The sequence below is a fragment of the Aegilops tauschii genome, chromosome 5, assembly GCF_002575655.3.
Source record: "Aegilops tauschii subsp. strangulata cultivar AL8/78 chromosome 5, Aet v6.0, whole genome shotgun sequence".
NCBI classification, from domain to species: Eukaryota; Viridiplantae; Streptophyta; class Magnoliopsida; order Poales; family Poaceae; genus Aegilops; species Aegilops tauschii.
The window spans coordinates 543,448,103-543,459,807 of NC_053039.3; the positions used below are offsets into that span (position 1 = coordinate 543,448,103).

The 11,705-nt window shown below is 43.8% G+C and overlaps 1 protein-coding gene across 1 annotated transcript; it reads left to right on the forward strand.

Annotated features, from left to right (window-relative positions):
* The first annotated feature begins 7,538 nt into the window (after positions 1 to 7,538).
* On the forward strand, positions 7,539 to 8,808 carry LOC141022615 (transcription factor bHLH162-like). The gene is made up of 3 exons (XM_073498880.1): positions 7,539 to 7,814; positions 7,916 to 8,269; positions 8,381 to 8,808. The coding sequence occupies exons 1-3, from the start codon at positions 7,653 to 7,655 to the stop codon at positions 8,447 to 8,449; spliced, it is 585 nt and encodes a 194-aa protein (XP_073354981.1). The 5' UTR covers positions 7,539 to 7,652; the 3' UTR covers positions 8,450 to 8,808.
* Positions 8,809 to 11,705: the final 2,897 nt, after the last annotated feature.

An 11,705-nucleotide genomic window follows, 5' to 3' on the forward strand; every position in this document is an offset into this window, starting at 1 on the left:
CTAAGTTATATCAAAAATGGCATAATATGCTTAGTTAGGTCAAAAATGGCATAATTATCTAGGTAAGCTCAAAAATGGCATTTTTCTTCTTATTTAGCCTATTTAGTCCATTTATGACATAATTGAGCCTATTTAGTCCACAAATGACATAATAAGATGAAGAAAATCAAGGAAGAGGAAGAAAAGAAGGAATAGGAAGAAAAGAAGAAGAAGAAGAAGAAGAAGAAGAAGAAGAAAAGAAGAAGAAGAAGAAGACTAGAAGATATAACTTTCTTCTAGTCTTCTTCTTCTTCTTCTTCTTCTTCTAGTTTTCTTCTTCTTCCTCTTCTTCTCCAAAATGAAGTTAGCTCTAAGTTATATCTCATAATATGCTTAGTTAGGTAAAAAATGGCATAATTAGCTAGGTAAGCTCAAAAATGGCATTTTTCTTCTTATGTAGCCTATTTAGTCCATTTATGACATAATTTAGCCTATTTAGTCCACAAATGACATAATAAGATGAAGAAAATCCAGGAAGAGGAGGAAAAGAAGAATAAAATGGCACAATTAGCTAGGTTAGCTCCATTTTACCTAAGTATGCTTACTTCTTCTTCTTCTTCTTCTTCTTCTTCATTTTCTTCTTCTTCTTCTTCTGATTCTAGTCTTCTTCTTTTCTAACTTTCTTGTTTCCATTTTGCAGATTTAATTCACTATATGGAAGCTTGCATGGATGGAGTGCTTGGTTCCCTTATCTTTTTTTTCGTTTGTATCGATGAAAAACATGGAACTTGTTATATGGATGCATGGAACAATGTGTTGGATGAACATTGTGATATGTAATATGTATATATGGATGGAACTATGTTTATTATGTATATATGTATGTCGTCATGGATGGAGATAGATATGTATATGTATATCTGTGTGTTGGATACATCATATATGTATATCTGTGTGTGCCTGTGAACAAAATATATATATATATATATGTATATCTGTGTGTGAATTCCTGTGAAATTAAATGGATTCAAATAAAAATAGGGGATATATAACCTCTTTGCCGTCTGCTAGCGGACGGCAAAGAGGACACGTGGCAGCTACCTGTGAAACCTGGGAACACTGGCTGCCTATTTGGTCACTTTGCCGTCTGCCAGCGGACGACAAAGATTCAAATCACTTTGCCGTCTGCCAGCAGACGGCATAGCTGGCCACGTGGCAGCTTCGCAGTACTGCCTAGCTGAGCTCTTTGCCGTCTGCCAGCGGACGGCAAAGAGCGCCGTTAACCCTCTAACGGCTCTCACGCCACCGCACTGCCGTCCGTTGTCTTTGCCGTCTGCTGGCATCGGATGGCGGACGGCACAATCCTTTGCCGTCCGTTTCTAAAAAGCAGACGGCAAAGAAGGCCTTTGCTGGCACCCTTTCATCTGGAAAGTTTGCCGTCTACTGGCGGACGGCAAAGAAGTTTGCCGTCCGTGAACCATGCCTTTGCCGTCCGCCAAGCTGTTTCCTGTAGTGTGCTCAAAAATAGCAAAACACCGAAAGAGCCTCACTTATTTTGTCCACGAAATCGGAGAAAGCTTATATGCGGCTTGGGGGAGATACTCTAAACTTTTGAATCTTTGCCCTAAGAATATGTTGTACTTCATATATTTTATCGTGGAATTAATGATGAATCTAAATCTATCCTTGATTTAAGTGTGGGAGGACGCTTTATGTCCCTTACTCTAGAAGAAGGAAAATAATTGAAAGAAAAAAATTATGACTGCTAAGGAGCAATGGAATATTAAGGAACCTGTTATACACACGGGAAAAATTATCATGTTGAAGACATGGGGGAATTTAAGAAGGTGACTCAAGAAAAAGGTAAACCTGTTGAACAAGTTATTCATGAGAAAGTAGATCTATTTAGCATCTATCAGCAAGAAGACGAGCTCAGGGAGACAATGAATAAGTTTAAGAACTATCAAAATGGTTTAGATAGAGACATGAGACAATGTATTCATCACAATGAAAAGGTTATATCTTACGTCTCTAAAGAATTAGATGGTTTTGGTCATGTTGTGAAAAATCTTGATAAACATTCTCGCATGATAGAAACTCAATGTTAGATAATATCTGAAACTCAATCTTTAATTCTTGCCCAACTTGATGATGATAACCTTGTTTCTTCTAATTGAATTGGTACTCTAAGTGGTAAAATGGCGCAGGACCCAAAGGGACCTAAGTGGTATGAGAAAGAACAAGCGTTGAAAAGGAAAGAAATTCAAACTCAAACTCAAGAAGATGAGAACTCCTCAATGATCAAGACCATGGAGAACCATCTCAACTAGATACACAAGGTAATGAAGAAGAAGGGGAGAATAATAAGGAAGTTGATTCTGATGTAGAAACCACAAATGGTAACAACAATGATAATGAATAAGAGACTGCTCGAGAGCCTGATAGAACAGAAGAAGTGACCGTAGAAAAGAGGAGTAAGACTCCATATCCTAAGAGGTGAAAGCAGTCAGGCTTCGAAAAATAAAGATAAAGGTAAGGAGAAAGGGAAAAGGTAAAACAAAGAAAAATATCCCTTACCCTAAGGTAGTTAGACCACCTTTGAATAATGAGTTACATGCTTCTTCTTTTACAGGCTATTGAAAATCTTCGAGTTTCTTTGCTTGTAACTGACATATTGAAGATTCCTACTTTTGCTAAGTTCATGCGTGATATTGTTAATACTAAAAGGAGGAAGAATTTAGAAGAACATGTGGCAATGATAAGACAGTACCCCTTTGAGGACAAGATACCAGCAAACCTCAAATATCTAGGTATATTGACAATATCGTGTTCAATTGGTAATATCAATATAAACAACGCTCTTTGTGATATTGGGACTCGAGTAAATGTTCTGCCTCTAACACGTTATCGCGAGTTGAATTAGGGGAGTGCATCCCTACGGGAATAACTTTGCAAATGGCTAACAAGTCTACAAAGAAACCAATAGGAGTAGCCGAAGATGTGCTCTTGAGATTGGATGGACACGTTATTCCTACTGATTTCATTATAATGGATATGCCTGAAGATGAAAAAATATCTATTATTCTTGGCAGACCATTATTTAGTACCGCAGGTGCAGCTTTGGACTATGGTAAAGGGAAGGTAACGTTTAGAATTTATGACAATGAGATCATGAGATACTTCCGGAAGAAATCCGAAGAGAAAGAAAAGTATATTCCACCTCCAAAACGAATATGTGTGGTAAGTAACGAAGAACTTAGGCCACCGGAGGCCTAAGACTGCAATTAAATGTAAAAGGTTGAGCTAAGCAACCTAAAAATTAACGCTTGATGGGAGGCAACTCATCATCTATGCAAAAAATGTTTATGTCTGATCTTTGCTAGAAAGCTCTCTCACATGTTCTTGACTAAATAACACTCTGGGAAGTCTTGTTTAATTCTGTTTTGTAGGAGAATTACTGTGAAAGCCTGGCTTATTAGGGATGATATACTACTCATATCAACAAGAAATTTCTTCTTTTCCAGGAGCCCATTAAGAAAGAAATCCAAAGTTACACGTGCTTAGCTTGGAGCAATTTCATGATGGATGACTAACTAAAAAGTTGGTCCCAGGTGCATACAAGCGAGGAGAAAGTGCGCAGGAAAGACTAGCGTTGATCTATGGGGCCAGTTTAGATCCTGCCATGAGTAATGGCTAGTAACTGGCGGGTGTGTCTGGGGCGTTACAATTTCATAGGGTGAAGAAACACTTGAGAAAAATGGATAAAAATAACAATAGAAGAAAAGAAGGCCAGGCGTACCCGCGCGTCGGCTCATACGAGCGGTCTTATGAAGAGGGCAAGGAGCTGGTAAAGTCAATAGAGCCAAAGACGGCCTACCATACGAGCATGAGTGCTCGTATGGGTGGTAGTACCGCTATATTAGTCGCAACTCGCTGGAGGCAACCGTGGAAATGACAACCTCCATTACGGGCGCATGTATGGCTTCAGCACCGCGACCAACCATAGGACTAGAGCCCAGGACGACATCTCATACGAGCGCTCGTATGGCTTCAGCACCGCGACGTTCGAACTATCCAGAGCGCAAGACGACCTCTCATACGAGTGTGTGCGCTCGTATGGGCGGTCGTATCGGGTACGCAAACCCTAAATCTGGCCGTTTTCACGCGAGACGGCGTCTCATACCAGCGCGTGCACTTGTATGAGCGCTCATATGGCATGCAATAACATAAATTTCGGCGGCCGGCGCATGGGGGAGGTCTTCTTCTCCCTCCTTACGCCCCATCTTGTCTCTTTCTCTCTCAAACCCTAACAAATAATCGCTCGAATCCTTCGATTCTTTGCGGTTTTCGTTCGTTTGATCCATGCACCTTCATCACTGGTATGTTTCTCCCCCGATCCATGGTTTACTTTCATCCTCCCACGGTTATTTTATTATAGTTCTTGCCCTAGATGAGATGCAAATACTTTTTTTGTTCGATTTGACCGCTAGGATTCAAAGTAATTAGTTAGGTTCGATCCTAGGTAGTGTTAGAACCCTTCTTGCTGAGGAAAAGGAGAGAAATGATCTCCTTGAGCGAAATGTCCAAACGGGGAAGCACGTAGTGGTTCCTTATGCATAACTATCCAATCTAATGATAAGGAATGTTTAACTTGGATTCTTCGAAAAAGACAACTAAAACTTGTCAATAGCTAACTATTTGCAAGTGCAAAGTCGAAATAGCTTATGCTTCTCTCTCTAAAATTTTGTGATCTTTGGCATGTCTTTCAAAGCTAAGGAGAGGGGCTCGCCAAACTTAAAGAGAGTCATGTGAACCTTGAACTTACTCATTTTGTAACTCATTTACAACTGATATTGCAGTCCGGTTGTATGTTTTATTCGATTTTAGTAAATGAAATTGGGGAGAAACCCTTAGTTCAAAAAAAGGGGAAAACCACAAGCTCAACACACATTTACAAAGTAGAACACAAGTTTCGCTAGTGCCTTCAAGTTGTTGTTTGATTTGCTACAGCTAAAAAAAGTGTGTAAGTGATGGTAAGACGAGATGACAATTACTAAAGCAACGAAGGGTGAAAAGAATGGAGTGGATTAGAAGGAGAGGTGAGGAGAAACATGCTTGCCTTTATCACCCACGACCGAGAGAAAGATGGTCAAAGTGATGCACAGTGGGCGAAGAGGTAAGAAGTGGGATTTATTTCTTCTTCAAAGGAGGTTAAAAATCCCTACATATGCATCATTGTGATGCACATAACTATTTTTATGAATTATTAAGTAGAGTATAGAATAAAGGCAACCACGTTAAACCATTACAAGATATGAAATAAATACCTATGACTCTCCACATGTATTGGAGGATGGCCCACGTACAAGAGCACCTCCCCCTCCCCCTTGTGTCGCCCCCGTGGGCGACCAGGGGGAAACCCTAGCCGCCGCCCGTACTCCCTCGCCTCTTCTTCACCCTCGTCGCTGCCAGCAGCGCCGCTGGGCGAAGCCTGGCCGGCAGGGGCGGCGACGGGGCTCCCTTCCCCTTCGCGCGAATAGGCTGGCGCGAGACGGCCGTATGAGAGAAGGCGCCGGACTAGCGCGGGGTACGGCGGCGCTGCATATGGATCATGGTTGCGGCGTGCCCAGCGCGTCGGCTGCTGGGGTTCGTGCTCACGGCGTGGTGCGGCCGCTGCGAGGCTGGATCTGGTGGTCGCGTGCGTCGTCGGGTTCGGGTCGGATCCTTCTGGATCCGGCGCCCGGACGCCGTCGGCCAGCGCAGGATGGTGGTATTCGTCGCTGACCAAGTCGGATCTTCATTGATCCGGTGCCTGGATAGATCTACGCCAGAGGCTCATCTCGATCTGGGTGGGTTGAGCCCTATGGTGCTTTCCTCTCTGGAGGTTTCGTGTCTTGGCTTGCTGCCAGATCCAGAGCAGATGGAGATTGGTGGTACAGAATGAGGACCGGAGGAAACTTTGGTTGGCTAGCTCGGCCTGGCATCGGCGACGGCTTCGACATCGTTACCCTTCTTGAAGGCGAAGCCGAGGTCCCTGCTTTCCACCTCCGACCCCCTCCCGGACAAAAGTCCAAAATACGTCTTGGATTGGATGGCGGAGGCGCCGTCTTGGGAGGCTTGGGTGTTCGGGGGAGAGTTGCTGTGGGTGAAGGGCTCCGTGTGTCAGCTCCAGCAGCGGCAATGGTGTGGAGGTTGGCAGGAGGAGCGGCGTTCTAACCGCGTCAGATGCGTCTTGTAAGAGATGTCAAGTCATGCCTGACCGACAGGTGCTACGCTGTGTCATGCCTGGTCGGCAGGTGCTACGCACGACAGATCTTCCAGAGTCTCTGTGTCGGGATGGACGAGTGCAGGGCGGTGGAGTCGTTGGGCGCCGTGGTGGCGTCGACGGATGGCCGGACTGGCAAGGATGATGCGGATCTCCCTCCTGAAGATAGGACAACGTTTCGATGATGATGACGGCTTCTAAAACGTGTGTATGTGCTGTACGCTTTAGGTCAGCTGCACTGGTTGTTTGCTCCGATACGTTATATGGATGGATCGGCGACGACATCGGCTATAGATATGGGGAGTGAGAGCACTCCACATTATCTAATTTGTAGGTATGAGTGGTGGCTTCGGGGGCTTGATGTATGTTCTTGTCAGATTCTCGTGGAATAATTAATAAAGATGGCGGCATGCATCGATTGATGCATAAGCCGAGGGTTTAGCCTCCTTTACTAAAAACCTATGACTAAGTCGACTACTTCCACAACAACACCTTAAAGAAGAGATGAACATCATCGCGCCATCGTTGGCAAATCTAGGCAGAGACGACATGGACAAATATTTTCATCTGGTTGCCAAGATCGACCAATGAAAACCAACACAACAACAAGTCAACAAAACTTTCAATAAGGTAACAATGCAAATTCATCACCATTCAGCTCGACCAATAAACGTGCGCCAAATACATTGATACACCTGTAGATGCGCCCTTGTTGTGGGCATCGAGGGGTGTCACCCCTGCCGCAATGACCAGCGGAATTCGCCGCCAACGCCAAGTTCAGGTTGGGATGACATCATGTTCAACACACATTTCTGAATTAACAAAACTATTTGATTGGTATATGTATGTATATTTGGGTTTGCTAATTCTCATCTAGATGAGAATCAACAAAGTCTCATCTAACTCCTACATCATTTGATTAATCAAATAAAAAACCCTGCACAAGTCCTCACGTAAAAATCAAATGGTGTAGAAGTTAGATGGGACTTGATTAATTCTCATCTAGACTAGAGCTAGCCATACCAATCTATTTTTTTTTATCCGGTGGCAATTTATAGCCCTTCGACTAGACCATTTATACCTCAACTATTTATCATATTCTAAAATGGACGGTGCTGAAACTAAGCTTGGCGGTGACAGAGCAACAAGGTCATGGTCCTTGGTCTAAAAGCTAAAGAAATTCTTAACTTCTCCTGGGTGTATTCCACATCAAACGACTCGGACGGATATTGACTAGCACAGTAGATGAACGTAAGTATATATATATAGCTTGCACGGTGGAAGCCAAACGAGTATCACACCGGGCAACTAAGCGCGTGACCGTCTACGAGCCACGGTGCGAACGTAAGTACACGTACATACACGCTGACCACGACCACGACCGACCGCCAGCCCACCGTTGCTCATCATGGCGATGCCGCCTCCTCCTCCGCCTCCACTTTATCCTGCGACGGCCGGCGGCAAGCCTGAACGGAAGACGGTGGAGCGCAATCGCCGCAACCAGATGAACGCGCTGTACTACCGCCTGGACACGCTCGTCCGCGCCGGCGGCGCTGCCCCTTCTCCCGCAGTTCGTGCACATGTTATATCGATTGACCGCATATGTATATGTGTTTTTATATACGCGCCACGCGCATGCATGCACTCATAGTGATGATTTTGTATGTACAGCCGGCGGCGGCGACTAGGCCTGACAGGCTCGGGGAGGCGGCGGCGTACATAAGCCGGACGGCGGAGCGGGTGGAGAGGCTCAAAGATAGGAAGCGCGAGCTGACGGCGGCCAGGGCGGCGTCGACAACCGAACTGGGCACCGGCTCTGGTTCCTCATCGGGGGCGGCGACCGTCATGGTGGAGGTTCAGCATCTTGGCTCCGGTCTGCATGGCATCCTCGTCACCGGTGCCCCTCCCAGCGACGGCTCGATGTTCCACCGTGCCGTGCGCGCGGTGGAGGAGGCCGGCGGCGAGGTGCAGAACGCGCACTTCTCCGTGGTCGGCGCCAGGGCTGTGTACACCATCCACACGCTGGTGAGCTCGCGCCGTTAACCATTTTAGACATTTTGGGTTACAATATGTCCTTCAAATGAATACAATCTAGCGTCATGATATCTTTAACGAGGAGCGATATCGATCTTGTAGGTTGGAGAACAGCAAGGCAGCATCGAGAGGGTGGTGCAAAGGCTCAAGGAAACAGTACGTGGACGCTAAGATCCCGTCGTGAACGAGAAAATTCTCCTTAATCCCAGACAGAAACTAAACTATTTCATGTGAAACTGATTACAAATTTGTGTGCTGCATTGTAACGCTACTACAGTAGTAACGCTAGTCGGCCAGCATGCATGCATGCATACATAGCGCGTGCAATTCTACTTGAGCATTAGCGTGTTGGCTATCAGTCAACGCGGCATGCAATGGTATACACAGCTCAAAATGTGCTACAAAACCAGTAGCCCTATGCAGATTGCAGATGATCTACGAATATATGTGTGGTTTCTTATTGTTCACGCTATTGAAAAAATTGTACTCTTACATCGAGTCTAATAAAGAAGATATATGTATGTATATGCTATATCTCATGTCTTACTTTTGGTGACTGTTTCGATCTACGACGTGTTGCAGGCCTTCACAGGGCCGTCTCCAATAATTTGGAGCCCTAAGACGAAATATAAATTGGGGCCCTAAAATTTGATGAGTCGACTAAAATTCATGTGCCTGCTTGATATGGATGGATGTGTTATTCTCGTCCTTGAGCAGCCAAGTGAATGAAGTGCCGAGCGGCATGCTTTGCAGTTCTCGAACCTAGAGAAGTAGAGATGCGGAACTTTGTACTTCAGCGGGCTAGAGTTGGACCGCGAAGACCGTGGTGGTGGCCAGATCAGGATGGGGATGGGGTTAGGGGAATTGTTGGAAGCACGAGTGAGTTGGGCCGGGTGCTCCGAGCGGTTTTGAGGGTTTTTAAGGGGAAAACCGACATGGGGTGGAGGTGGGTGAGGCAGAAGAAGCGATCATGGAAAGGGCTTGAGTGAAATGCTCAAGAGCGAGACAATTTTTTTTACCCTTCTATGATATAATTTTCGTTAAAAGTATACCGTTATGTACATACTTACAAGCAGAGTACATCTGCAGCCAACCAACTCCAGGTTTCTCTGACATGAGAAACATCAAATAGAAACAGAATCAAATCAATTCAAGTATGCAATTCACTGACTGAGATAGTCAACATTCTTTGCCTTTGTCCTATGCTTGACCAGCAGAAGATTCTCTTTGAGTCTACGCTTCTAAGACATAATTCCTGGCACTTCATTTTTAAGAATCTTTCCATTCTATTGCATCCAAATATTCCAGCAACCCCTGATGATAATATCTAAAGCAATCTACTTGGGAAAAGTCTGAAGCAGTAACACAACTTCATCAAATAATAGGATTCCCCTATGTCTATTTGGAGAGATTGAACGCCAACAAGATTGAGAAAAGGTACAGTCCCAAAGAAGATGACAACTTTTCTCCTCTATGTTTTCATTTCAAAGCACACATTCAAAAGAATCCATGTGAAAGGATTTCCTATTAAGTAGACCCTTGGTGTTGACTCTATCGTACAATGACAACCAGAAAAAAATTGTGTTCGATCCTGCTTGCACACTTCTAGAGCTAATTAATGAGAAAGCAAACACTAGATTGGCCCATGATGTGCCTTTACATTTTCCTAGAGGATAATACATTTGTTTTCCAGCTATATGACCAAGTATCAGCAGCTGTAGAGAAATTGGCCTTAATGAGTGTCTGCTCAAGTATTAAACTGAAGAAAAGGCTTGATTTGAAAGTGGCCCTCTGCCACTTCTCAGTCAAATTATGATCAACTAGCACTGTTGCCAAGGAGACTTTTTTATTAATGGCAACAGAGTGAAGCTCTGGGAATTGTTGAGCAAAGGGAGGACCATTGCAACTATCTTCCCAAAATAATACTAATTGTCTAGTGCCAACAATGCAATGTGCCACTTCCGTTTATAGTGGAATGAGCTTTAAGTGTGACTACCACTAAAATGAACCCTTCAGTTTTCCATGGGGATGGGTTAATGGATAATATGATTCCCAAATTAGACTAACCCAAGGAAGATCTCTTTGTTGTGAAACTTGTGCAGATTTTGAAGGAACAAAGCTTTAGTTTGTTTGGCAATGTTCAAAACTCATTAGCCCCCATGGCTTTTAGGTTTGCGAACAATCTCCTAGGCAATCAGAGTTGGTCTAGTTTCTTTAGATCCAAGTTTCCTGCACAAATGCCTGAAATACTTGTTGATCTGGTCCAATACTCTCAAAAGGAGTGGCAAGACAACACATGAAATATGTAGGCAAAGAAGAGAAGGCAGACTCAATGAGTTGTAATCTGCAATCATATGAGATTAGAGTTGAGCATCCTGCAATTCTTCTCTCAATTCTCTGCACCAAAGCATTGAAGTCCTCAATTTTGAGCTTGCTTGTGCCGAGAGCCTGTCCCGAGTAGGTAAAAGGGAAGGATCCCAACTGACAACCAATAGTATTTATAATGGATTCGATCTTCCCAGGAGCAATATTAATGGGAATTAACACAAATTTGTTATAATTGACCTTAAGTCCACTCTGAGCAGCGTGTAGTAGGAGGTATTTGACTTGGAGCAGTTGCATATCTTCAACAGGCAAGACCAATATTCTATCATGTACATATTGGATGACAGGGGAATCAGAGCATGAATCAATTTGGAGTGGAGCACATATGGTGTTGTTTCGCATGGCTTCATTAATAATTAACTGTAGAAAATCAGTAAACAAGACAAAGAGTAAAGAAGAGAGGATCTGCTTGCCTCACTCCCCTTTTACAGTGGAATTGTATTCCTGAGATCTTATTTAGCTGAACAACATAAGTACCAGACTCAAATATCATTTTAATCCAGCCAATCCATCTTTGTCCAAATCCTTTGGCCTCCAAAATGTTTAAGATGAGGTTATGCTCAGTGAGATCAAATGTTTCAAAATCCAGTTTAAGAATGATAATCTCCTTCTTGGACTAATAGCATTGGTGAAGGTATTCAAAAGCCCAAGTCAAGCAATCTTGAACCGATCTGGACTTTAAAAACCATATCGATTGACATGAACCAAACTAAGAATGATATTCTGGAGCCTATTTGCGAAAAGATTGGTTATAATCTTAATAGCGTGGTTTAGCAGGGAGATGGGTCTGAAATCACTTGGAAGCATTGGGTTATCCTTCCTTGAGATCAAGGTGACGAAGGAGGTGTTGATACTTCGAAGAATAATATTAGCCTGGAAGAAATCTTGAACTAGATTATAAAAATCTTCATAAATGTTCCAGCAAGACTTGATGAAGGCTCCATTAAAACCATCAGGGCCTGGTGCTTTGTCTGAAGGAAGTTGGTCCACCACAACATCAATCTCTTCTTTAGAAAATGAGCTTCCAAATCTTGAAATCCAT